The following is a 24,971-nucleotide window of genomic DNA, read 5'->3' as shown; positions in this document are numbered from 1 at the left end:
CCCGTTCCTTGTATGCCCGCCCCCTGCATGCCCGTTCCTTGTATGCCTGCCCCCTGCATGCCCGCTCCAGGATTTCCCACCCCTGAAATGCTCGAGACCTGTCTGGGTCCCTGAGGACCACCTGCCCCCATATTAATGGGACCAGGACCCTGGATTCCACCAGTCATAGGGCCTCTGGAGCTGGGGCCAGGGCCCCTTAGCTCCATTCCTCTTCCATCCATGCCTCTCGCTTCCATCCCTCTGGTTTCCATTGCACAGGTCTCCATTCCTCTTCTCTCCATTACTCGGGTCTCCAAGACTTCCGTCTCCATGGCTCGAGTCTCCATCCCTCGAGAATCTCTACTTCCTCTACCATCCATTGGGAGACCCCTTTGATCTATCATGGGTCCTCTGGGCTCTCCAATTAGCAGTCTGGGATCTGCTAATGGCCCTCCCCTCATCTCATGGGAGGAAGGGCCCCGGCCGTCGTGACCAGAGGCGTGGTGCATGGGGGGGCCCTGATGAGGTGGGCCAAGATAGCCTCTGGGCTCTACCTCCCCAGTGACTGAAAGCAAAGTCCCTCCACGGGGGTCGTTTGGAGCATCTCCTAACAGCCCTCGAGGAGGCAGGCCACCGGCAGTCATGGGTCCACGAGGTAGAGGAGCTCGGGGATCCGACATCTGCACCTGTCCCCGCTCTAAAGGCACTGGGCCGACGCCCGGCATCCCAACCTGGGGCTGCATTCCTCCCCCGGGAGTTAGGGAACCAGGCCCGGGTCCGGGAACCGCAGCTGGCATCGGCCCCGGGGCTGGGATCCCGCCCTGGATAGGGGTCTGCATCAGAGGAGGAATGTCTTTCACTGGCCGTCTAGCCATATGCTGCGGCTGAGGGGCTGGCGGGTTCTGCTGGTTCAGCAGGACGCTGGGTCCCGGGCACAGCCCCGGGCCGGGGCCCGGGCCGGACACGGGCTGAGATTTGCCCGGGATGAGCGGGGTGACGTGGATCTTGCGGTGCAGGATTTTCAGAGCAATCTCCGGGTCCATTATTCTCATCACCACCTGGGCCTGCAGCAGCGCATAGGCCAGCTGGGGGTTCTGAAGCAGCATATTTCGCGCTTCCTGGTGGCTGTTCTGCACGCACAGCTTCATCTGCTTCATGAGCTCGAACATCTGCTCGGGGGGCAGACTGGCGACCGCCCTGGTGATGGACTCGGGGGCGTCTTCCGGGTCGATGGGGTCCCCGTAGGGCGAGTCGATGATGGGCGCCGCGGGCCCCAGGCTCTTGAGCTCCTCCTTGTTCTTCTCGCTGGCCGCGTTGTCCACCCGCAGCGCCCGGCCGCTGAACTCGCGCCCGTTGAGGTTGCGCATGGCGCTCAGCGCGGTCTCCTGGTCCTGGTACTCGCAGAAGCCATAGCCCTTGGGCTTGCCCGTCTCCCGGTCGTACACCAGCCGGAAACTGACCACAGAACCGACCTCCGAGAAAATGTCCTTCAGCTGCTCCTCGGTTGCCTCATACGGAATGTTCCCCACGAACACGGAACGCAGTGACCGATCCATCGCCGGGTCTCTCACCGCTAAACTCGACATGATGCCGGTTGGGCGCCCAGCGGAGAGCCGATTCTTTCCAAGAGTCGTCCTCTGGCGACCCACGCTTCCGCTGGGCACCGGAAGCGGCTCTCGGGCTCCGGGGCGGAACCCTCCGCGGGCCCGATCGAATCGTTCCGCTAAAGCCGCGGACGCCGCACCGCCTCTGTGCTCCCCTACCTACATTAGCTAATGCTTTGTGCCTCTGGTCTTTCGTGATTCTGCCAGTTCCTTATTTCCGAGAGGGACGATTCCCTTCTCGTGTCTCATCGTGAAGACTTCCCGCGGCCGGTGCAGGCTGACCACAGTCAAGATGGCCGCTCGGGCTTCACCATGGTAACCGGGAGCGGCCGCCTCCCGTGACGTCAGGGGCGGTTTTGCTTCCGTTTGCCCGGCGGGAAACCGCCAACCGTAAGCGGGTCTGGGCGGCGGCTTCTCTGTTCTGATGTTAGCGAGTCAGGTAGCCGTCCCTCCTCCCTCCGCTTTATTTAAGCCCTGTTTAAAACCCCACCCGGGACTGCGAGGTAAAAGCGCAGGCGTTTCCGAGCAGTTGGGGATTTGCTCCTTGAACGACAACAGCCACAGCCCCGTTTTGGAAAACATTTGGGGAGAATAGCTGCCGAGGCCCCGCTGTCGCGGGGGCGGGGGCTTCCAGGCGCCTCTGCGGCCGCGGGCGGCGAGCCCGCGTGGGCGCCCTCTGCCTTAGCCGTATTAACCCACACGAACAGGCGCGATTCGTGAGCCAGCGCGGCTCGGGGCTGCGGAGCGCAAATGAGTCATTTCAGCCCCTCTCCCGCTGCAGGCTTTCGGATCGCTTCCGATCGCTGCAGACGGCTGGCGACGAATGCACCCCCTCCCCGGTGCAGGGCGCGGCCCAGTGGCACGTCCCTGCTGCCGCTGTGCCTGCGGCGTTTAACAGGTGTTAGGCGTGGAGCTTGCGCCGGGCTAGGCCGTTTGCTAAGCGGTCGGGAAAGAGCAAAGCTGGAATGTCCTTTAATTTTTAAAGTAATGTCTACAGCCAGCGTGGGGCTCCAACCGGAGCTCAAGGGGCGGGGAGTGTGGGCTCTTCCCACCAAGCCAGTCAGGCCCCCTAAAAGCCACAGCATTCTTAACCAGGTTGGTCTGTCCTAGTTCCTGTGCGGCATCCCTTGTAGCAAGGAGGCACCTCCCAGGAGATGTACAGGTTTTTTCTTTACGGAAGGAGGGTGGGGCAAGAGAGCTGATGCCAAAGAAAGGGATTGTTCCAGACAAGGCTGTATCCTAGGGTCTCCTGGTGCAGACGGCCTCATCTCTCTTTGGCGGAGGGAGAGGACCCAGGGGACAGACTCCCTGGTGCTGACGGGAAGGAAAATTTCCTGGCTGACCCAGTTTCCTAGGGCTGCCTTCTTGGGGAGGCTGAAATTGCAATTAGATTATTACCCGGGTTTGGAAACTGGGTCTAAGAGACACCATTTTAGGCCTGTGGTTCCCCCTCCCCCCCCCTTTTTTTTAATACAGTTTTACTTATTTTATATTTAAATATAAAAACTGATATCCAGTTAGGCTGTTGAAAACTTTTTAGTATGTGTGCAACAACTTGGGTGTGAAATCTACCTTTGCAATGACATTTTATCGGGTGTAAACAAAACATCAGGTATTTCTAGTTAAAATTTGGCATTCTCATGGAGATGGCCTGTATGTGCAAGATTTTGAAGACTTTTTAAAAGTAAACACTTTATATTGTTTGCATGCTGAAATGGTATTTTTAACACAATGGATTAAACAAAATAATAGTTTAATATTCATGTCACTCATTTCATTTTTTTAATGTGGTTTCTTAGAAAAATTAAGTTACAAGTATGGGTCACACTGTATGTCTAAGGACTGCACTTTTCCAGAGCCTAAGTCTTAACCCCTAAGCAGAGAATCATTTTATTCTACATACGCCTTTTGAGGGGATTGTAAAGTTTTAAGTCCCGTGCAAAACTTGTCATGAAGTTTGAGTATCACAGTCCAGTGAACAGATCTGAAATGACTATGACTGTTTAGTTACATATAGGACAAAGTATTCATTCGCCTTCACGTGTTTTAATAGTCTATTAAAAATAGGCTTGAACATAGCTATTCACTAAACACATGATAACTCGTATCTGCAAGTGACCAAGTGTATTTATATCACTCAATAAAATCTTGCTGATGCTGTCAGGCTGGGTCCAAGGACCCAGAGGGCGTTCCCAAGACCAGCCAAGAGGGTCCTTGGCTTCATATAGGATGGAAATCAAACATGAACCAGCAGGAGGTGAGAGCAGAGGTTACCGGAGGTACAGAGAAAGCAGGTACAGACGGAGCCCCTGGGAGACTCAGAAAGGAGCAGGGGTCTCGTCTTTGTTTGGGGTGTGGCATCCAGGAACTGGTCAGAACAAAGACGAAGGCCCGCGTGTTACTCCTTGGAGCCAGGGTCCCCGCGTGGGGACGTCCGGCTCCGTGGTCTGGAATTGCCCTGTGATGGCTCCTCTCCTGGTCCTTCCTGGGACGTTTTCTATTGGAGAGCAGTCATTGACTCCGTGTCCCTTACAGGGAGGACACGCACTGTTTGCACCGTGCAGCGTGTGTGATGTGGGGGTGCCGGTCCTGGCAGGAACGCAAGCAGGAAAAGGAGCAAACAGCAGATTTGTATGGAGTCTTTCAGTTTCTCTGCCTCCCTCACTCCTCGTCAAAGAAACAGAACAGCCACCTGCTAGTATGGTTGGTTTTTCCCTGTGCTGCTTTTATAGGAGGTGAAGCAGGGTTGGGGCGGAGAAGTGTGTGTGTATTACATGTAGTAATCAGGATGGTAAGAGGTTGTTAGAATAAATTGTCGAGTTTATGAGCGGTTGCATGGCTCGTCTGCCGGTTTCCTTACTGCTGTTGCCAGTGTCTTAAGGGCTCTCACCCCATAGCATGCATCAGAACCACCTGGACCCATGGCCCGTTAAGTCAGGTGGCTGGGCCTCACCACCTCCTCTGAACATACTCAGTGTTTCTGGGGTGGGACTGGAGAGGTTGCATTTCTAACTGGTTCTCAGCTTCTGCTGAGGTCCCTGGTGTTGGGAGCCCCTTTTAAGAATCGTTGATCTGAACAACTGGACTTGAGGTGCTTTTGTTGTGTTGCTCGTTGAGCACCTCTGTATGAGATACGGGAGGTCTTTCAAGAAAGCCTGTTATTGTGTGAATGCTGACCTGGCATAGCTAGTACATGTTGATCCCACAGCAAAGATACCCTGGGCTCAGACAATGGGGGAGCAGAGTGGCTGAGGGAGTCTGGGGACAAACGAGCAGGGAGAAGCCATGACTGTAAGCGTATGCTTTCTGTCATAGGTCTTCCACATTTTCCTTAGTCTTTTTGTTCCAAGCTAGAAGAATGGTTCGCTATATCCCCTTCATAAAGGACCAGTATGATCGAGCACAATGCCCAGGACGCATAAACCGACATTTATTATTAGCTGAGTGGCCCAGAATTACTAAGAGCTGTTAGAAACCTGTGGATATTTCCTGGTACGTATACATGGTTTTCACAGATGTACTTTGGAAGAACTACCATTTTATACTGCTTTCTTTGTTCCCATAATGCTTAAACTTTAGATATTTATAGTGTGGCATATACTCCGAAGAAAAAATGTGCCTGGTATCTTGCATGGTTAAGTGTTGACTCTTTCAGTAAATCAAAATACCATGTATATTAAGAGTAACTCTTAAACAAACACATCAGAACATATGGACAAATGGGGGTGTTCTTCAAACTAATCACCTTCGGAAACAATAAACTTAATCCATGGAGGTTTCCATTGTTCCAAGTGATTTTTTTTTTTTTTTCAACATTTTTTATTTATTTTTGGGACAGAGAGAGACAGAGCATGAACGGGGGAGGGGCAGAGAGAGAGGGAGACACAGAATCGGAAACAGGCTCCAGGCTCCGAGCCATCAGCCCAGAGCCTGACGCGGGGCTCGAACTCACGGACCGCGAGATCGTGACCTGGCTGAAGTCGGACGCTTAACCGACTGCGCCACCCAGGCGCCCCTCCAAGTGATTTTTAAGCTCCTATCCTGAAATTGTTTCAGGGCTCCATTTCTAGGTCATACTGGAAAGCTGATACCTTAACTCAAAAGCGTACCTTGTTTTTGACAAAGGACAGAGCTATGCAACTAAATCAACTCTCCTTCGGACCAGAGTTGGCAAAAATGTGGTATGTAGCTATTTCCAGATAGCAAAACTTACATCACAATGCGAAGATTCTGCAGACTTGGAGAGTAGTACAAAGGATTCACCATAGATTAAGACAGATTCCAAAGAGAGTGACTAAAAATATGTTTTTTAATTATAACTGGCGTTTTTGAAACAAGTGTATGGGCCGGCCCTCCAAGGAATAATAGATCAAATATATTCCTCCACAAAGTCCTCCCTGACCTTCCTCTTCCTTCCTCTAGGTTGGAAATGAGTTCATTTGCCTTTGCATATAAACCATCCCTTATCCCTTTCTGATGATAGTAACTCTTCTGTCTGTTAGTAGAATTATTATTTTCCTTCTAAACTATAACATCGTGCAAGGAAAGAGCTAGATTCCCCTTTGTCAATTAACAAAATGCCTTATATTCTTTAATCCCATCAACATTTATTCCAGGCACTGGCAATAGAGCAGTGAAAAAGGCAAAGACATTCCACTAGAGCAGAGGTTCTCTGAGTGTGGTACCTGGACTGGAAGCATGAGCATCACCCAGAACCATGTGGGAAATGCTAAAATTTGGGGCCCTACTCTGTGACTGCTGCACCAGACTCTCTTGCGAATGGGGTGTCTACAGAAATCTGGGTTTTAGTAAGCTCCCCCAGGTGATTCTGATGCAAGCTAAAGTTTGAGAACCACTGAACTCAAGGGAGACAATCATAGATAGATAGATGGATACATACATACATACATACATACATAAAAAGATAGGTACATACATTGTCCTTCTTCACTGTATCCTCAGCACCTAAGATAGAGCTTAGCACAGGTGGGTGCTCATTTTATTTGTTGAATGAATAATGGGAAGTGACCTTATGCACAACCTTTCATTTTACACAAGAGGAAACCCATGGCATTAAACCATGTCCCCAGCCAGAATGGGGACCTTGTCGTTTTACTCTTAGGTCCCCAGTACTTCTCCCATTTTACTGTTTGATAAAACAGATACATAACAAAGCATGCAGAGGAATCGATAAGGTCTAGATCATCGAGGGAGATTCCCTGATGGAGCTGGAGTTTAAGGGACGGGTTATGATCGGGTATGTGTACACAGAAGATGAAGGGAAGAGAGCCAAAGCATGAACAGATAGAAATAGTCAAAACACTTTTCGAAGCCTTCAGAGGAAACTAAAACATAGTTGGTAGTATTGTGATAAAAGATGGTCTTTGGGACAGACTGTTAAAAGATTTCGACGATGAGATTTATGAGGCTAAACTAGATGGATGTGTGAGTCTGTGGGCTTTCTTCCTTCTTTCTGAAACACGGACACGTAACAGTAACAGTAGAGGTTTAAGAACACCAGTCGCGTCCATTCCTTCTTCACGAGCTCTTTTGCACCCAGACTCTGATTTTGAACATTTATATTTTATTTAAATATTTATTTCTTTTGAGAGGGAGCGAGAGCATGCATGTGCCCTCCAGCAGGGTGGGACAGAGAGAGAGAGAGGGAAAGAGAGGATCCCAAGCAGGCTCCGTGCTGTCAGCACAGAACCTGACTCAGGGCTTGATCCCACGAACCGCGAGATCATGACCTGAGCTGAAATCAAACTGACAGAGCCACCCAGGCACCCCTAAAATTTTTATTTTTAATCAAAGTATAGTAGACATTTAATATTAGTTGCACACGTACAACATAGTATTTTAACAATTATGTACGTTATGAAATGCTCACCGTGAAAAGCAGATTAGCATCTGTCACCAAAGTTAACGCTGTGCTTTACACCCCTGTGCCTTATTTTGTAGCTGGAAGTTTGCGCCTCTAGATCCCCATCACCCGTTTTATCCGCCTCCACCCCCCACCCACGACTTGGTTACCTGTATCTGTTTCTCTTGTGTTGTTCTTGTTTGTTTTTTAGAGTCCACACATAAACAAAATCATATCGCATCTGTCTTTCTCTGTCCGACTTATTTCACTGAGCATCATACCCTCTCCAGACTCTCTTCTTTAATCCCCTATAATCTTCCATCGGAAGAGGGGTAGTTACTCTTCCTGCCTTTAACATCTGCAGTCTGGCTTCGTTCTCTTCCCTTGCCTCCCACCCTGCTCCGCTCACTGTTGTGTGTTGGGGATGTCTTCTTCTCTGTCCCTTCTCATCTTCCTATGTCTAGATCCTTTCTGTCCTTCAATGCTCACTTCAGAGACTTCCTTCTTAAGTACTGGCTGAGCACCCAGTATCTTCTACCTTGTGTGTCTTCTACTGAGATTTCGGTACCTTGAAAGCCCAGAACCCGTATCTGATTTTTATTCTTCACATTGCCTAGTCCAGTGCCTTATATGTTCCAAGCACTCAGAGGATATTTTAAAAAATTAATACAAGAGGGGCGCCTGGGTGGCTCAGTCAGTTAAGCATCCGACTTCGACTCAGGTCATCATCTCATAAAGGTTTGTGAATTCAAACCCCGCGTTGGGGCTCTGTGCTGACACCTCAGAGCCTGGAGCCTGCTTCAGGTTCTGTGTCTCCTTCTCTCTCTGCCCCTCCCTGCTCACGCTCTGTCTCCCTGTCTCTCAAAAACTAAATTAACATTAAAAAAATTTAAAAATTAATACAAGATCATCTTACAATAATGGATTACATATGTTAGCCAAATAGTAATGTAATGCTTTTAGTTCACAAAACACTTTTCTTTGGGCTCCCACATCAGCTTTTGAACAGCAATCACGTGAGGTATATACACTTGCATCCTGATTTTAAAGATGTAGAAATGTAGGGGACTATTAACATAGAACTTTACGTAAAGGTAGCCTCATTTAAAATCCAGATGCCATTCATCAAAGCTAACACTGAGCACTAAACAGCAAGGAGGCCCTCTGATAAATGCTGTATAACATACAATGTCTTAAATAAGACCTCGTATTTTCCTTTCAAAAACATTTCCTTTCAACCACCTTCCTGGTCCAGGCAGGTCATGCTATCAATTTACAGCTAAGGGAAGTTCACTGCTGTGACCACGTTAACTGGCAGCGGCAGGATTCGAACCCACATCGTGCGACTCAAGAACTCACGCTCTTAAATTATTCCATTAAACGAGCTCCCGAGGTTCATGGCGAGCAAATGGCAGAGGTATAGCCCGAGACCAGGTCTCCTGATTTGCAAATCCCTGTTTCACGACCAGTGTAGTAATCATGGGCTATCAAGGCCTGAACTCCAAATACCTTGGCCTTTTTCCTGATTGTCCTTGAGTGTAACTAATTGCAATTTTGACATCACAATCAGTGCTGTGGCGACAGATGGACCATAAGGTCTCAAAACTAAAGCGGTTGAGAACATGTTTCCTTTTTCTATTTGCAGGACTGTGGTGAAACCTCACATGATGGATTTTTTTTTTAAAGCATCCAGTTAGATAGGTAATAAATGCACTTTTCGTAAAATGAGAGCCTGAATTTCTCAATCCCAAATTTAGGTTTGTCTGTGACATCTTCCCCAATTATTTTTTTTAACTTTTATTTATTTTAGGTAATTTTGTCCCCAACGTGGGGCTCGAACTCACGACCCTGAGATCAAGAGTTGTATGCTCTACTGACGGAGCCAGGCGGGTGCCCCACTTGAGTCTCTAAATGTATTTAATATGCAACAACATATAGAGAAATACATGGTAAATTCTATTTATTTATGCGTGGGATGAGTTGCTTTTATTGGCAAGAGGAAGAGGAAGATCCCCTGAATTTGGAGCTGCTGGGAATATAGCATCCCAGGATTAGAGGCTTGGGAGAGGCAAACATTCTCCCTGGAGGGGATGGTGTGGCCCAGTGCTTTTTTTCTGTTGTTTAAGAGATGAAGGAAATGAGGCCCAGGGAAGACAGGAGACTTGACAGGGTTGGATGCCCAGTTACTGGCCAGCCTAGCATGTAATGGGGTCCAGATATTCCAGTTTCCCGTGCAGAGGCAGTAAGGTGAAGGGTTAAGAGCACAGACTTGGATGTCCAGGAGGCTTGGGTGGGCTGCCTGGTTCAATAAGTAATTGTGGAGCCTGAGAACAGTTACCCCTCTGTGCTGCAGTGTCTGTTAAACGGGAACTCCGTCACCTCTGTGGATCGTCGTGTGTAACATAGGGCCTGCTTATTTTTATCACTGTGTACAGCAATTATTAATCTACATTTATTATATAGAACTTGTAGTGGTAGATAAAGCATCATAAGTGCAAAGAGACTCCAAGTTTAGTCTACTGCTATTTACTTTTTAGTCTCCTCATTTTTGTCTTCGAAGGGGTTGGACCGGGTGAACTCATGGTCTGTTGTCAAATTATCTTGTTTTAAAAATTTGAGCTCACATCATTTGACTCAAGAACTCAAGCCCTTAAACTGCTATCCCATAAATGAGTTGCTCAAGGACGCGTCGCTCGTCAGCGGGAGAGCTCCAGCCTGAAACCGGGTCTCCTGATATTAAAACTTCTGCACGGGTAGCGTTGCCATTGTAACCGGTGGTGGATGTGTAGTTGAACATGAGCGCGTTCTGGGCTCAATCCCATCAGACACTTCACTGAGAATTTGAGTGATCCATACGGCGCTCACTGGGTTCTTATACTAAGCCCTGAAATGTACTCTTCAAATATTTAGTTGGCTGGGATTCCATTTTTTCATCTTCGTTAGAAGGGCCTGCCTGAACTTTGACCGTGGAGGACCGTGCCCTGGGCTGGCACACAGGATACCTGTCTGAGCTTACAGTCACGTTCAGGGTGTCATTAGCGCTGTGCCTTTCGAGCGTGCCCCGGCAGACACAGGCCATTCATTCAAACCCGGGAGGAGCATAACTAATTGGACAAGACGCGGAGCTCCCTTATTCTGGCTTCAGGCTGTCACCTGAAAGGACAGAGGGAGGAAGTATCCTCAAAGACTCTGGAAAAGTACAAGCCCCGAAACCAGGTCCCGACTAAAGACATCCTGTTTGAGATGAACAACTCAGGAATCTTTCTTCCTGTGACCGGAACAATCCAATACCCAGCTTCAGAGAAACGTCTGAGCTTCTGAATTCGCTTCCGAAGCTGGCCCTTTCTGAGGCTCGGCTGGCCTCTCCAGCCCTATTACGAGCCTGAGCCTCTATTTATGCCAGGTTACAGGAAAGTGGCTTTTTGGAAATATTTGAAGGAGGCCTCAGATTGTTGAAGACAACAACAAAGGCTAGTGTGGCAGAATGAACTTAGGGCTTATCACATTTGAATGGTCCTTGAGAAACATTATGTTGGCATGCTAATTTATTTCTTTTTTAACTTTTTTTTAATGTTTGTTTATTTTTGAGAGAGAGAGAGAGAGCGCGCATGAGTCGGGGGGGAGGAGCAGAGATATTGGGAGACACAGAATCCGAAGCAGGCTCCAGGCTCCGAGCTGTCAGCACAGAGCCCGACATGGGGCTTGAACTCAAGAACTGTGAGATTCTGACCTGAGCCGAAGTCAGTTGCCCAACCGACAGAGCCCCCCAGGCGCCCCAGCATGTCAATTCAGGCTTGCCATCAAACAAGTCTATTCTCCAGGGTCAGAAATGAGATAAAAATGTAAAATCTGATGTTTCTAGGAATGCGATCCCTAGCACCTCCTGGTACAACTCCAGACACCGTGTCCAACCGTGGGAAGTGAGGGGTTGGGGGTGGTATTGTAACGATACTCTGCTGTCACTTGAGGCTCCGGCTGCCACCACCAAATACCCCAGATGGGGTGGCTTAAACAAGCCCAAATTTTCTCACAGCTCTGGGGGCCGGAAATGTAAGATCAAGGTGCCGGCACATTTGTTTTCCCTGGTGGCCTCTCTACTTGGCTCCCACATGTCCTCACGTGGCCTTTTCTTCATGTGTGCAAACCCCTGGTGTGCTTTTCACTTCTTATGAAGACCAGTCATGTGGGACTAGGGCCCCACCCTTACCAGCCTCATTTACCTTAATCACCTCTTCAAAGGCTGTGTCTCCAAATATCCAACATGGGAGGTTCGGGCTTCAACATATGAATTGGGCTAAGGGGAGGAGACAATGGACCCAGTTCAATCCCTGACATCCCATAAGGCAGCCACCTTTAAGAAAAGAAGGAAGGCATAGGTTGGACACCTTTAGGATGCTCTCTTCCCGTTCTCTCTCTCTCTCTCTCTCTCTCTCTCTCTCTCTCTCTCTCTCTCCCCCCAACTCCTCATTTCTATCTTTATATTTTCTCTGCTTCAAGAACCAGATCTCTGATTTCTTTCCTTAGTCCACTGACATCTGAGGCACTCTTCCTGAGGGTTTTTATTTACTTGCTACAGATTTGCCCAGAGAGAATGATTTGCTTCTCTGAGTACAGATTCCAGCTTTGTAGGAGAGAGAAAGCAAAGGCCCGTCTCTACTATGATGTCCATCTGTGATTCAGTCCAATATGGAAAAAGCATTGAGGCCAGGGTGGTAGTCAAACTACCTCACAGCTGTATACCGGGGCCCGGCCATCAGTTGCAGGGGGAGGGACCCTACAGGCACTTCTAGTGCCTTGAGTTAACCTTCTTTACCTGCTGGGCTACAGAGAGGTCCAGGATAGGGGCACTTTGAGGCTCACAACACTGTCTATCATCAAGTACAGATTTGCAATTATTTTAATATTTATTTTGAGAGAGAAGAAGAGAGAGAATCCCAAGCAGGCTGCATGCTCAGCGTGGAGCCCATCCATCCCACGACCCTGGGGTCATGACCTGAGCCAAAATCAAGAGTTGGATGCTCAACTGACTGAGCCACCCGGGCGCCCTAAGATTTGCAGTTATTTTAAACACTTGTCCAGCCATCCTGCTCACAGCTGAGTATCTGCCCTGGTTGACCACAGATTCCAACCAGCTCTTGGTGGCCCAGCCTTGTTCGGGAGGGGGGTGGGGTTGGGCTTTTCCCAGCGGGGAACCTGCCTGCCACCAGAGGCACGCTTTACCTCACTCTTCTAAGTTGGCCCCTCTGTCTCAGCAAAAATAAAATATTAGTTCCCACCATGAGTAATGTCCATGTAAGCTTTTAAATATTGACCACAGTCAGAAAAAAACAGTCTGGTATCAAACAGTAAAGGAAGTTTAGCTGCCGATTCACGATCTTCGCCCAGCTCTCACTATACATAATGTATGATTTTCCTGAAGGTGAAGAGAGCATACATTTTTAAAATACCAAACTCCTCCGTCACTCGGGTAAAAATACTGAGACTTCTTTTCTTGGCAGCTTAACGGTAACCATAAACGGTGGCGGTTCTTGTGTTCATTGTCCTCTTTGTCACCATCAGCTGACATTGACCTTGCAGCGGCTGTGTATCCTTTCCCGGGGAGCCGCACGATGCCAGAGCCCCATCTCACTCACTTCCAGGTGTTTGCCTGTTCCCTCCCCGCCCTGGGGACAAAACAGAGACCTGCAGGGAGACAGGGAGGTGCAAATGACCTATGCTTCTGGAGTGCAGTCTTTCGTGAGCCCTGAAAATTGAATTGTGTGTGTTAGCCCGCCGCCCACGAGGGGTCCAGGAAAGAACAGCTGAGGCCTGCAGGGAGAATAAAGGAAAATGCCAGGTTTCCCTGCCCATTCAGTGGTCTGGGCTTTGCTGCCGAGGCCTCGGGATTGAGCGGTGGCGGGGGCCCTCATTCTCACCTGCAGGGAGGCCAGGCTCTGAGAGATCCCCCGAGAACAGGTGTCTGGCAGGAAGGAGACAGACCTGACGCTTTTCAGACCAGCGGCAGCCTGAAAAGTCTTTAGGAAAACTTTTATGCTTTTATGCAACTAAAAGCGATTCAGCATCTCGTTTGCGAAAATACTCCTAAGGCACGTGCTCTGTCGAGAGCAGCCCCCGAGTTTGACAAGCTGGGGGGTTTAAACGTGAACCGAAATGGGGTTCCTGCTTTCAGTAGCCCCTTTTTGTTTGTTTGTTTCTTTTTGTTTTGTTTTGTTTTTTGTTTTTTGTTTTTTTTGTTTTTTTTTTTTACTAGAAACTGTCATCAGTTTTCGCCTGGAACTTCTCCCGCTGAGGATTTATGGTGCTCGGATTCAGCTTTGTGGCGGAAGAAGGGCTTGCCTGCGAGGGGTGTCTCTCGTGTCAGGCAAGATAGAGAATTCGGGATCGGAGCCCACGGCTTCCGGATGCATTTTTGATTTGTTGGGTTTCCTCAGAGGTGTGTAGGAAACAGAAATAGAATTGCTATTTACCCCCCGACCCTCTTGCTGAGGCTGAGGATAAACAAGGATTTGTGTTTTTTCCTTTATTACTCAGAAAAAGACTGTTCTGCCTCTTTCCCGTGCTAGGCTCTTCGTGGCCACACACACCCATACATGCTGAGGACACAGGGCTATACTGGTAAGTGCTTGCATCTGACTCAAAGCAGGTGTGACTCTGGCAGCCCTTCACCCCGCTGTCTAGAAGGGGGGGGCAGGGGCGAGCCTGCTCCTTGGTGGGTAATCTGTCGTTGCCAGGCCATTGATTCAACCAGCACCGTATTGTTATTTTCCGGCCAGAGTTCTTAAACTCTAACCTTCACGTAAAGCATATGATCACTTAAGAACAATTTTTAAGTGGAGCGTAGATAAAACATAATCAGGTTTATTTCTTACTTCTATTAAGTATCAAATCTAAGCTTAAATGTTACTTGTACTTGGAGAAAGGTGATACAAATACGAGTCTATCTTCGACCATCAGACTGTGTTCACAACGAGAGCATCGTATGAGCCTGCGAACCAGGGACAGTGGGGTCCAGCCTGTGCTGATTACTTGATTCTGTCCTGTTGTGGGGCTCACTGACTAGTTACATCCTATAAGGATTTTGTTTCCTAAAATGACATTTCTTACTCACATACTTTCTCCCATTAAAAAAAAAATTCTTGGGGCGCCTGGGTGACCCAGTCAGTTAAGCGGCCGACTTCGGCTCAGGTCATGATCTCACTGTCCGTGAGTTCGAGCCCCGCATCGGGCTCTGTGCTGACAGCTCAGAGCCTGGAGCCTGTTTCAGATTCTGTGTCTCCCTCTCTCTGACCCTGCCCCGTTCATGCTCTGTCTCTCTCTGTCTCAAAAATAAATAAACGTTAAAAAAAAATTTTTAAAAAGAAATTCTTTCAGGGCACCTGGGTGTCTCAGTCAGTTGGGCGTCTGACTCTTGGTTTCGGCTCAGGTCATGATGTCGCAGTTCGTGGGATCAAGCCCTGTGTCAGGCTGTGCGCTGACAGCATGGAGCCTGCTTGGGGTTCTGTCCCTCCCTGTCCCCTGCCCCTCCCCGTTCACACACACACTCTCTCTCTTTCTCTCTCTGAAAATAAATAATAAACTTTAAAAATAGGACTTACAAAAAGCCTTCCTTTTTTCCATTTCCACAGTCGCTGCGCACTGTGGAGGTTACTTTCTCACCTCCTCCTTTCACAGTACAAGTGTCTGTTCCCTGTGGTCTGGGGAGAAGACAGTTCCGGGCGCTTAGAGGGGACACCACCGTAGGAGACAAAACAAAGCCCCCTTGTTTCTGGTTTCCCTCCGGAGGCCGCAAGGCAGTTCTGATCGCTGACCTGAAAGCTGAGCGTTCGGTGGCCGCTTCCTTCAGAAGACACCGCACTCTTCCTCCGCGTAGGAGGTGGCCCCCAGTGGCAGCAGGGGCCCGAGCGAGAAAAGCAGCTGGAACCCCTGCAGGAAAAGTTGACCTGAGGGAGAGAGTTTGGGTCTCTACTGAAGACCGAAGCAAACACGTTGATGAACAGTGTCAGAAGGGCCAGGATCGTGATAAACCGAGGGGGCAGCGGGTGTATATTCTCCTCTTTCCTCTCTACATAGTCTTCCCATTTCCATTCGTGTGTTAAAACTATTGTCAGTGTCGATGCTTGTTCGCCATACTGTTTGGAGAACCAAGGGTTTAGTGGAAGTATCCCGATCCAACTCTAGTTGTCTTTTCATACACTCAGAAACGCTAATACTCCTCCCTAGAACCTACCAGAAAGCTCTGTGATTCCAGACCATTACTATTGCAGCTACAATGCCCTGCTCAGTCCCAAATACTTCTCGCACCCCTCGACAGCCTTGGGAGGATTTTTCCGTGCATGAGGAAACTGAGGCACAGGCAGGCCCAACAGCCCGCCCTCGGTTTTAGAGCAAGCAGGTGACGGACTCAGGGCCGGACAGTCCGACCGAGGGAGATGGTTCATGAATTCCTCAAAGTTCTAACCCAGATTTTGTGCACTTAGACTAAATGTTTTATTCTCCTGAAGGAAAAAAAAATGTGTTACATTTCACCACCAGCCACATATTCTAACTTTTCCCTGTCTTGTCAGCTGCCTGTCAGGTTTATAAAGAAATGCGGCATAAAACTGACAGGAAGAAACTCTGAAATCCATAACCACATGGCAGAATATTGAAAAATCTTCACACAGGCTTATTTTGTCATTTATTGTATAGCCCTAAACCGGCTGCCAGGGGCACAGGTGATTTAATAGGCACCATTTAGCTAATACATTATTTTGCCAAGAAAATTCATTGTGCCGAATTCTTTTTTAATCTTTCGTGGCTGCTTACTTATAAAAACAGAGTGCCTAGAAGCTCTGAATTATTTCACAGAGGGCAGAAGCCAAACAGAGAAGGCTATTAATTTAAGCTGTTTCAAATGGAAATTGTCACTCTGGAGAAAGAAATGGAGGTGGGCATAAGATATATACGATTCTTGGATAAAGAGAGACACTTGAAACGGCACATTTCATGTTTGGAGGTTCAAAAGGCATCATTTGTCAGTAGGTTATTAAACTAAGTTGAGCATTTTCTAGCTTTTAAACCAGGATGATGAATACGAAAGTGTTTTTCACACTCTTAAAGGATCATGCACACCTCAGGCACACGGAGGTTTCTGCAATGCAAGTGAGGTGTTGGGCGTGTTAGCATTCTGTGGGAATGGTATTTGTACAACACTATACAGTTTCCGATCTCTCTTCAGCAGAGGACGTCCAGACATTATTTAAAATTCTCAGTGTTGTTTAGAATCTAAAAGAGAGCCTCTGCATCCCATAGATTGATGTGTGCTCTTGTTTTTAACTCTCACACTTAACGTAATGCTTAGACATCGTATGTTCAGATTTCTTCGTACAGAGGAAAATAGTGGTCACACACCATGGAGGCACGCGGGTCACCTCACACCAGGGAGGCTGCATCGAGCAGACCACTAAGGCACATTTAGGACAAAGAAGAGAAAAAAAATAGGACAGATGAAAAGTAGAGTTTTAGAAGAGGGTCTGTCTCTTGAAAGAAGAGAGAGAGAGAGGAGGCAAACGAATGACATGGTATTATTGACAAATTAATGACACCAGTATTCTGAAATGTTGGCAGACATCATTCACTGCTTCTGTAGTCACAAATGCTAGAAACAGCATAAATAGCAGCAGTGAATTCGACAAATTACATTTATTAATGGCTATAGATTATAAAATATATTCTCTTTCCTAGAATTACATGCAACTGGCTAAAATGAGGGAAAGCCTACAGATGTACTTATGGAATCCTGGTCTTTAGATATATTTTAATGAAAAAGAGCAAGTTACACGACACTGTTATAGCATAGCTACATTCTTTTTCTGCCTCCCGGGGTATGTATACATGCATGTGTGAACCGTTCTCTTTGTATATGCATAAGGTGTTTCCAAGGATATCTGAGAAGCTAATAATAACAGTTCTACCTGGGTACGAAGACTGGGAATCGGAAAAAGGTTTATTTCCTTCATGGCATTTTTTTTTTACTGTTGGACTTTGTTTCTCTGTGTTCTTCTTCTTCTCCCCTGACAAAAACATTTCACGAGATACAACTTAGAGTTCAGTTTTCTACCGTTTGTCAAGATTCGCAGATAGGTTGACACATTAAAAAAAGAATTCTCACTCAAATTAGCATGCATCAGAAATCCGTGTAGGATCTCGTGAAAATACAGACACGTGGGTCCCCTCCAAGCAGGTTAACTGGACACAGAGCCCTGGAATGTGTGTTTGGAATGGACCTCGGGAACCGAACCCTCAGGAGTCTGCAGACTTCCCTCAGAAACACTTGCCCTGAGCTGGTAGAACTCACCAACTCGCATGGAGACACTTCTGGCATGAGCCATCCAACAGCCTGAAGATGCAATTCTACCATGACCGCTTTAGAAAAAAGCATCTGTGAAAAATAACAGTTATTACTCTCATTATTGTTGGATCTTCTATTGACTTCTTCCCACCAAAAGGAAGGGCGAGGATGGCCATTATATTCACCGTTTTCCCTTTGTCTGAGGGGGGTGATGTGGACAGCCCTGATGTGGAAAGTCACAATGAGAAAATATTGGAAACTTGTCTTAGCACGTTACCTCTAATGACAGTTGCTGAATATGTGCTGAATGGTAGCTGCTCCTATATATGCTTGCGTGACTTTGCTTTCCCAGACTTTTGTCATGAGACCGGTGAGCCCTGGTGGCTCAGGTCCACGGGGATTAAGACTTGAAACCATTTGGTCTCCTCTTCCCGAATCACATGGCTGTGCCATGTGGACGTACAGCATGCCTCCTCGCGTCCTCTCTGTGTTCCTTGCTTTGCAGGATGGTGGGCCCTCATCACCACTGCTCCTGGAGAAATGACACATTCCACTGTTTCTCTTCTCCCACCTGCCGCAACCACTGCTTGCTTCTCTCCTGCTTCTCCCACCCCAGGAAGAGTGGGAGAGGATGTTCACGAGCTTCCACGAGTCGTCAGAACTTTGGTTGTGCTACCAGGCAGAGACCTAGCTCTTCTAGTTTGCAGACTGTTAGCCATGGATCAGATAATTGCCCTGAGGATATCTGAGTGGCTTCATCCTGGCTTAGCATCACACAAAACATTCCCTTCCATTCCTGAACCCATGTTTCTTTTTTTTTTTCAATATATGAAGTTTATTGTCAAATTGGTTTCCATACAACACCCAGTGCTCATCCCAAAAGGTGCCCTCCTCAAGACCCATCACCCACTCTTCCCTCCCTCCCACCCCCCATCAACCCTCAGTTTGTCCTGAACCCATGTTTCAAACTAAGCCCAAGTGTGTGGACATTCATGTATTGCAATATGTCCGTGAGGTCTCTCTCAGCATTCTAGGACTTAGCCATCTACCCCAAATCTTTTTTGCATTTTACTCAGGATGGTCTCCTGGAAACAGGTTGCCAGGTCACTGACTCTGCTAACCTGGCATTCCCAGATTGAGCACATAGATTAGCCTTTCAGGTTTCTAGGAACTTACTATCATAGGGTATATTAAAACAAGTACACCATTTTCCATGCAATTGTTATCATTCATTGGGTTGCCAAGGTAACAAGCACCATGTGAACTATTAGAATCTGTATGGATGTAGCTGTTGAGTCGTTAATACTAAAAACTATGCATTATTCAGCAAGCTGTTCTCTCTACTTACCTAACGATGTAGCTTTTCTTCTCTAAAAGGACAAGTGATGGTCTCCCAATTTGATGGGAAGCATATTTAACAAGATAGACATCAGTAAACAGAATGGATTTGTGCCAGAAAAGCTGCCTGTGTACTAAATTCTATTTTCCTGTTGATGTCATCATAAAATTGGAGATTCTATTCTGTGATTTTTTTGGGGGGCTTTTCCTCATAAAAGATCATTTGCAGTTAATACTGCAAACTTGAAAAAAAACACAGAAAAAAGGAAAATTTGTATTTTTACAGGAGCACTAATACTTAGGTAAATAGCAAGTTGTAAATACAGGATTTCTCAGGTTATTATTATTATTATCTTGCCCCAATAGGTTAAGGGTTGAAAGAGGGAAAAAAGATAGTAGCTCTTGCAAAGAATTCTGATTGATCAACTTTAAATGGATAATTTTTTTCTTTTAAGTATTCTATAGTAGAAGAGTTCAGAGTTCTGTTTGCTCAGCCCCGTTTCATTGCAAATGAATAAGCTAAAAGCACATTAAAAGATGCTATGGCACCATGAATAAATGCCAAACGGTAAACAGTATATATGTAGATCACATCACTGTGTGGTACACCTTATGCAATGTTACACGTCAATTACATCTCAATAAAACTAGGGAAAAAATTAGAAATAAAAAAAATATCTTAAAAAAAACCAACCCCAAACAAAAATAGGCATTCAGATTATAGCAGTTGTTATACATTTGGAAATCTTGACACAGTGGAGCCTGAAAGCATTCTGTGAATTTCAGGGTTTTGTACATAGGGCATAATAATGGCAAATACTTGGAAATTAACTGCAACCAGGATGTTAAAACATCCATCACGTGATTAAGAATGCCTTCCTTTAAAGAACTTATTTGTTGGAAGTAAAAATTCAAAAATATTTCCTAATCATCCTTTTTAAATTATGTATTTATTTATTTATTTTTAAATTTACATCCAAGTTAGCATATAGTGTAATAATGATTTCAGGAGTAGAATCCAGTGATTCATCCCCTATGTATAACACCCAGTGCTCATCCCAACAAGTGTCATCCTAATGCCCCTTACCCATTTAGCATCCCCTCCCCAACCGATAGCCCCTCCAGCAACTGTCAGTTTGTTCTCTGTATTTAAGAGTCTCTTAGGTTTTGTCCCCTCTTTGTTTTTATATTGTTTTTGCTTCCTTTCCCTTATGTTCATCTGTTTTATATCTAAAATTCCATGTATGAGTGAAGTCATATGATATTTGTCTTCCTTTGACTGATTAATTTTGCTTAGCATAATACCTTCTTGTTCCATCCATGTTGTTGCAAATGGCAAGGTTTCATTCTTTTTGATTGCTGAGTAATACTCCATTGTGTGTGTGTGTGTGTGTGTGTGTGTGTGTGTGTATACACACGTGTGTGTGTGTGTATACACACACACCACATCTTCTTTATCCATTCATCCATCGATGGACATTTGGGCTCTTTTCATGCCTTGGCTGTTGTTGATAGTGCTGCTGTAAACATTGGGGTGCATGTGCCCCTTCTAGACAGCACACCTGTATCCTTTGGATAAATACCTAGTAGTGCAATTTCTGGGTCGTTGGGTAGTTCTCTTTTTAATTTTTTGAGGAACCTCCATACTGTTTTCCAGAGTGGCTTCACCAGTTTGCATTCCCACCAGCAGTGCAAAAGGGTTCCTCTTTCCCCACATCCTTGCCAACATCTGTTGTTGCCTGAGTTAATTTTAGCCATTCTGACAGGTGCCAGGTGGTATCTCATTGTGGTTTTGATTTGTGTTTCCCTGATGGTGAGTGATGTTGAGCATTTTTTTTCATGTGTCTGTTAGCCATCTGGATGTCTTCTTTGGAAAAGTGTCTATTCATGTCTTTTGCCCATTTCTTCACTGGATTATTTGTTTTTTGGGTGTTGAGTTTGATAAGTTCTTTTTGGTTTTGGATGCTAACCCTTTATCTGGTATGTTCTAATCATCTTTTGATTAAATAGTCAAGGACTTGATTAGTTCCACCTCATACCATATTGAGTTGACAGTTCCATCCTAGATCTGGGGATAAACGCGTCAGCCCAGTCCCCACTCACAAGGAACTATGAATGCAGCAGGAAAGCTAGAAAACAAACACACACTCGTAACAAAGTGATTAATGCCAGAACAGGGGAAATTAAGGGTCCTATGTTATTGGTTCTGAGGAGTGTCACCAAAAAAACCCACTATAAATGTAGCTTTTTTGCTTAACTACAGGCAGATCCCTAACTCAGAGCATGAGATTTAATCATCCTCAAGTAAGAAGGGAAACATCTTTAGAAATGAAAGAGTAATGAGCCTGTAACCAATAGCATGGTCAGCAAATTATAAGCCTTTGCATTGAAGTCTTCCCAGCCTCCTGCCTTGATTATTACAGTGTTTTTCCAACCCATTTTCCTGTCTCAGGTCTCTCTGGCCCCCATCATTCATCTGTTTATGCACATTCATCCAAGTCCATTATCTCCTGTGCCCTAGATATTATTCTGGGTGCTACGTGCAGTGAAATGAAGTTCCTGTTCTCAAAAGGCTTACGTTATAGTGGGAGGCAGGGCAAGGAACAAACAATAAACTGAATCACTAAAATAGTAATAATTTCCACTTAAAACAGGTGCTGTCTAAGGGGAATAAGTGTTTTTAACTGGGGTTACTTTGGAGCATGTCATCAAAAGAGGCTTCTCTGAATAGGTGGCCTTTAAGCTGAGACATGAATGCAAAAGGTCAGAGATCAGAGCATTCCTGGCAGAGACCAAGCAGTTCCCTATCCCCAGGTGAGAACAAGGGAACAATATGACAAGTTCAAGCAAAGGCTAATGGGCGGGGAGGGTCCACTAGTTTTGCAGAGGGGTTTGGGTCTTATTTAGAGTAAAGGGAAGTCATTGGGGCACTTAAGGCAGACAAGTGCTAGCATATGATCTGTGTTTTTAAAGGCATATTATATAATAGGGATGCCTGGGTGGCTCAGTCGATTAAGTGACTAACTCTTGATTTCTGCTTAGGTCACGATCTCACGGTTTGTGGGGTTAAGCCCACATTGGGCTCTGTACTGATAGCGTGGAGCCTGCCCCTCTTTCTCTCTCTTCCCCTCCCCCTGCTGGCTGGCTCTCTCCCTCTCTCTCTCTCTCTCAAAATAAATAAACTTAAAATAAGGATATTAGATAATAAGTACCCATTAGTCTAAAACAATTAAATAAATGATTGAATAAATAAATAAGGGAAAGGAGACACATATTTCTTACACATAAATTCCAAACAATAAATGTAGATCTTTCCTCTGAGTTCCTCCTGAATGTAGGCTGGCTTTAGTGACTTATTTCTAATGAACAGAATCTAGAAAATGGAAAAAACAGTAGTAATTTTGGAGTGGAGAAACTCGTAGACACAAAAAGATCTAGTGATGAAGGTTGACATCACCAGATGTAAGTTATGTGAATTCTGTGGGTATTAGGACCTTTATTAGAGGAGGCATCCCTTCTACCATATGCTGACTCAACAAGAAGTCAGCAACCCAGAAAGGATCCTTACCCACCCACACTTGTATCCTGACCTCAGGCTTCCAGCCTCCAGAACTATGGGAAACAAATTTCTGTTGTTTATAAGCTTCCTGGTCTGGGGTATTTTGTTATAGCATCCCGAATGGGCTAAGAGATTCACCCCTGATAAGGTGTGATGAGAAAGACATTTCACTTCTGTAATCACCCCCAAGTCCATGACCATGAGAAAACAGAAAAATTGAGGTATATTATACAAAACGTCTGGCCAGGGCTCCTCAAAACTGTCAAGGTCATGAAGAATCAAAGACCAAAAAGCTGTCTTGGGTTAGAGAAGACTGTGGAGGTCTAACAACTAAATACAACATGGTATCCTGGATTGGATCTTGAGATCAGATAGTAGTGGAAAAATAGGTGAAATTCAAATACGGTTTGTAGTTTAGTCAGTAGGAATGTGCCCATTTCTCAGCTTTGATGAAGGTACCATGGTTATGAAGATAGTAACAATAGAAAGGTAGGGTGAAGAGTATTCAGGAATTCTCATATTAGCTTCATAACTTTTCTGCAAATCTGAAATTATTCCCAAAAGAACTTTTTTAAGGAAACACACAAAAAGGAGGATTTTAGCTTCTCTGTAGTGAATAGACTGAGGTTGGGGTATAAGAGTATAAGTGGGGAGCAGTGAGGACCTAGGCTGGTGGAACATACAGATGGGAGATGGTGGTGGCCAGAGACAAGGCTCCGGGTGGGAATGGAGGGAGGGGCATAGACATGGTGCTATTTTCAAGCAGCCAAGGAAAGACCCAGTGGCAGACGGGATGGCCGTGACAGAATGTGGGGAATGAGCTGGCAGTGGGGGAGATGCTGAGATAAGAATTGTGTCCTAGAAGATAGATATGATGATGTCAATTTTCGTTTCAGAAATCTTCACTAATTTCCCCTGAAAATATAATAAAAGAGACCAAACTCTTCATCCTGACCTACCAGACCCTCAATAATTCAGTCATGAATTATAGTTATTATTTTAAATGTTTGTTTATTTATTTTGAGAGAGAGACAGAGAGAGAGAGAGAACCCCAATTAGGCTCCATGCTGTTAGCGCAGAGCCCGACTCCGGTCTCAATCCCACAAACCATGACATCATGACCTGAGCCTAAATTAAGAGTTGGATACTCAACCGGCTGTGCCATCCAGCTGCCTCCCTAATTACAGTTTCTAATACCTTCCACGCTGGATCCTCTACACATCTTGCTCCACACATAGACACATCTACCTGATGTCCCATCCACAAGGCTTTTCAGATCCTGCTGGAGTTAGTCTTTCACCTCTTAAAATACCAGAACACATTCACCCTGGCTTACTAGATGATGGTGCTGCTGCTGATGATGGTGGTGATGATGGTGATGGTGATAATGATGATGATAAAGATAAACAATAGAACACCTTTTTGATAAAGTGTCATATTTTATGCTAAGAGCTTTATCTTCATCCACCACATTGATGCTCAACAATATTTGTATAAGGAAAGTGTTGTACTTTTTCTTGGTCTGCACTTGGGGAAGCTGATTTGGGGGGATGGAATGGCTATATAATTGATGGTCCAAACTGAAAAGGGGCACTATCCACACTTACTCTAAAACAGTAAGTGTCAACCAAGGCTGTTCAGGAGAACCCTGGATGCCTGATCCTGCCAATGCCGTGAAGATCAGTGTGCCAAATGTTGCACAATTAGCAAGTGACCCAGTAGATCCTTTAAACTACAATATTCTTACTCCAAAATTCATTATGAATGTTTATAACAATACTCTCTTGGTAGAATATAAGTTTTGACCTGATCTCTCGGAGCTGTGCACTCCTCATGGATAAAAATGGTGCTGCTAGAATGTAGTTAAAGTTCCGTGAGATGGTGGTTAGTGATGCATCTAACAAGGATGAAAAGTCAATAAATGAAGGCAGGCAGGGATCTGTGGCTTAAACGTAACCATCTTCTTTGGTCCTAAATAGTATCTAGCACAATATTTTGCTGGCAGGTGTTGCTAGCTGTTCAATAAATATCAATATCAATATCAATATCAATAAATATCAATAAAACTCTACTTCAAGATCAAGGAGATTGATGGGCCAAAAGAGTGATCAGGAGCTACAATGAATCTAAAAGGGGACTTTGGGGGTGATTCCCCAATAACAGAGACCCTGTTTCTCACAGATGCTTCAGAGCCAGAGCCAAAACCAGAAAAAAATCTTTGGTAGGGAAGTGCTGTGGCAATCCACGTTATTTACCACACCATGCTGCGCATCGTTCCTTGGTTCTGTCACTCCAAAT

At 45.8% G+C, this 24,971-nt stretch overlaps 2 protein-coding genes across 4 annotated transcripts in view; one reads left to right on the top strand and one right to left on the bottom strand.

Annotated features, from left to right (window-relative positions):
- Positions 1-2,031, bottom strand: part of CSTF2T (cleavage stimulation factor subunit 2 tau variant) — a 2,610-nt gene extending 579 nt beyond the window's left edge. The window contains exon 1 of the mRNA XM_049646041.1: positions 1-2,031. This exon is cut by the window's left edge and continues 579 nt beyond it. Coding sequence (XP_049501998.1) covers positions 1-1,565 — 1,565 coding nt within the window. The 5' untranslated portion in view covers positions 1,566-2,031.
- Positions 1-24,971, top strand: part of PRKG1 (protein kinase cGMP-dependent 1) — a 1,263,577-nt gene that overhangs the window by 702,959 nt on the left and 535,647 nt on the right. The gene's annotated exons all lie outside the window — the stretch shown is intronic.

Source organism: Panthera uncia, chromosome D2, assembly GCF_023721935.1.
Source record: "Panthera uncia isolate 11264 chromosome D2, Puncia_PCG_1.0, whole genome shotgun sequence".
Classification (NCBI taxonomy): Eukaryota; Metazoa; Chordata; class Mammalia; order Carnivora; family Felidae; genus Panthera; species Panthera uncia.
This window is presented reverse-complemented; position numbering and strand designations above follow the sequence as displayed.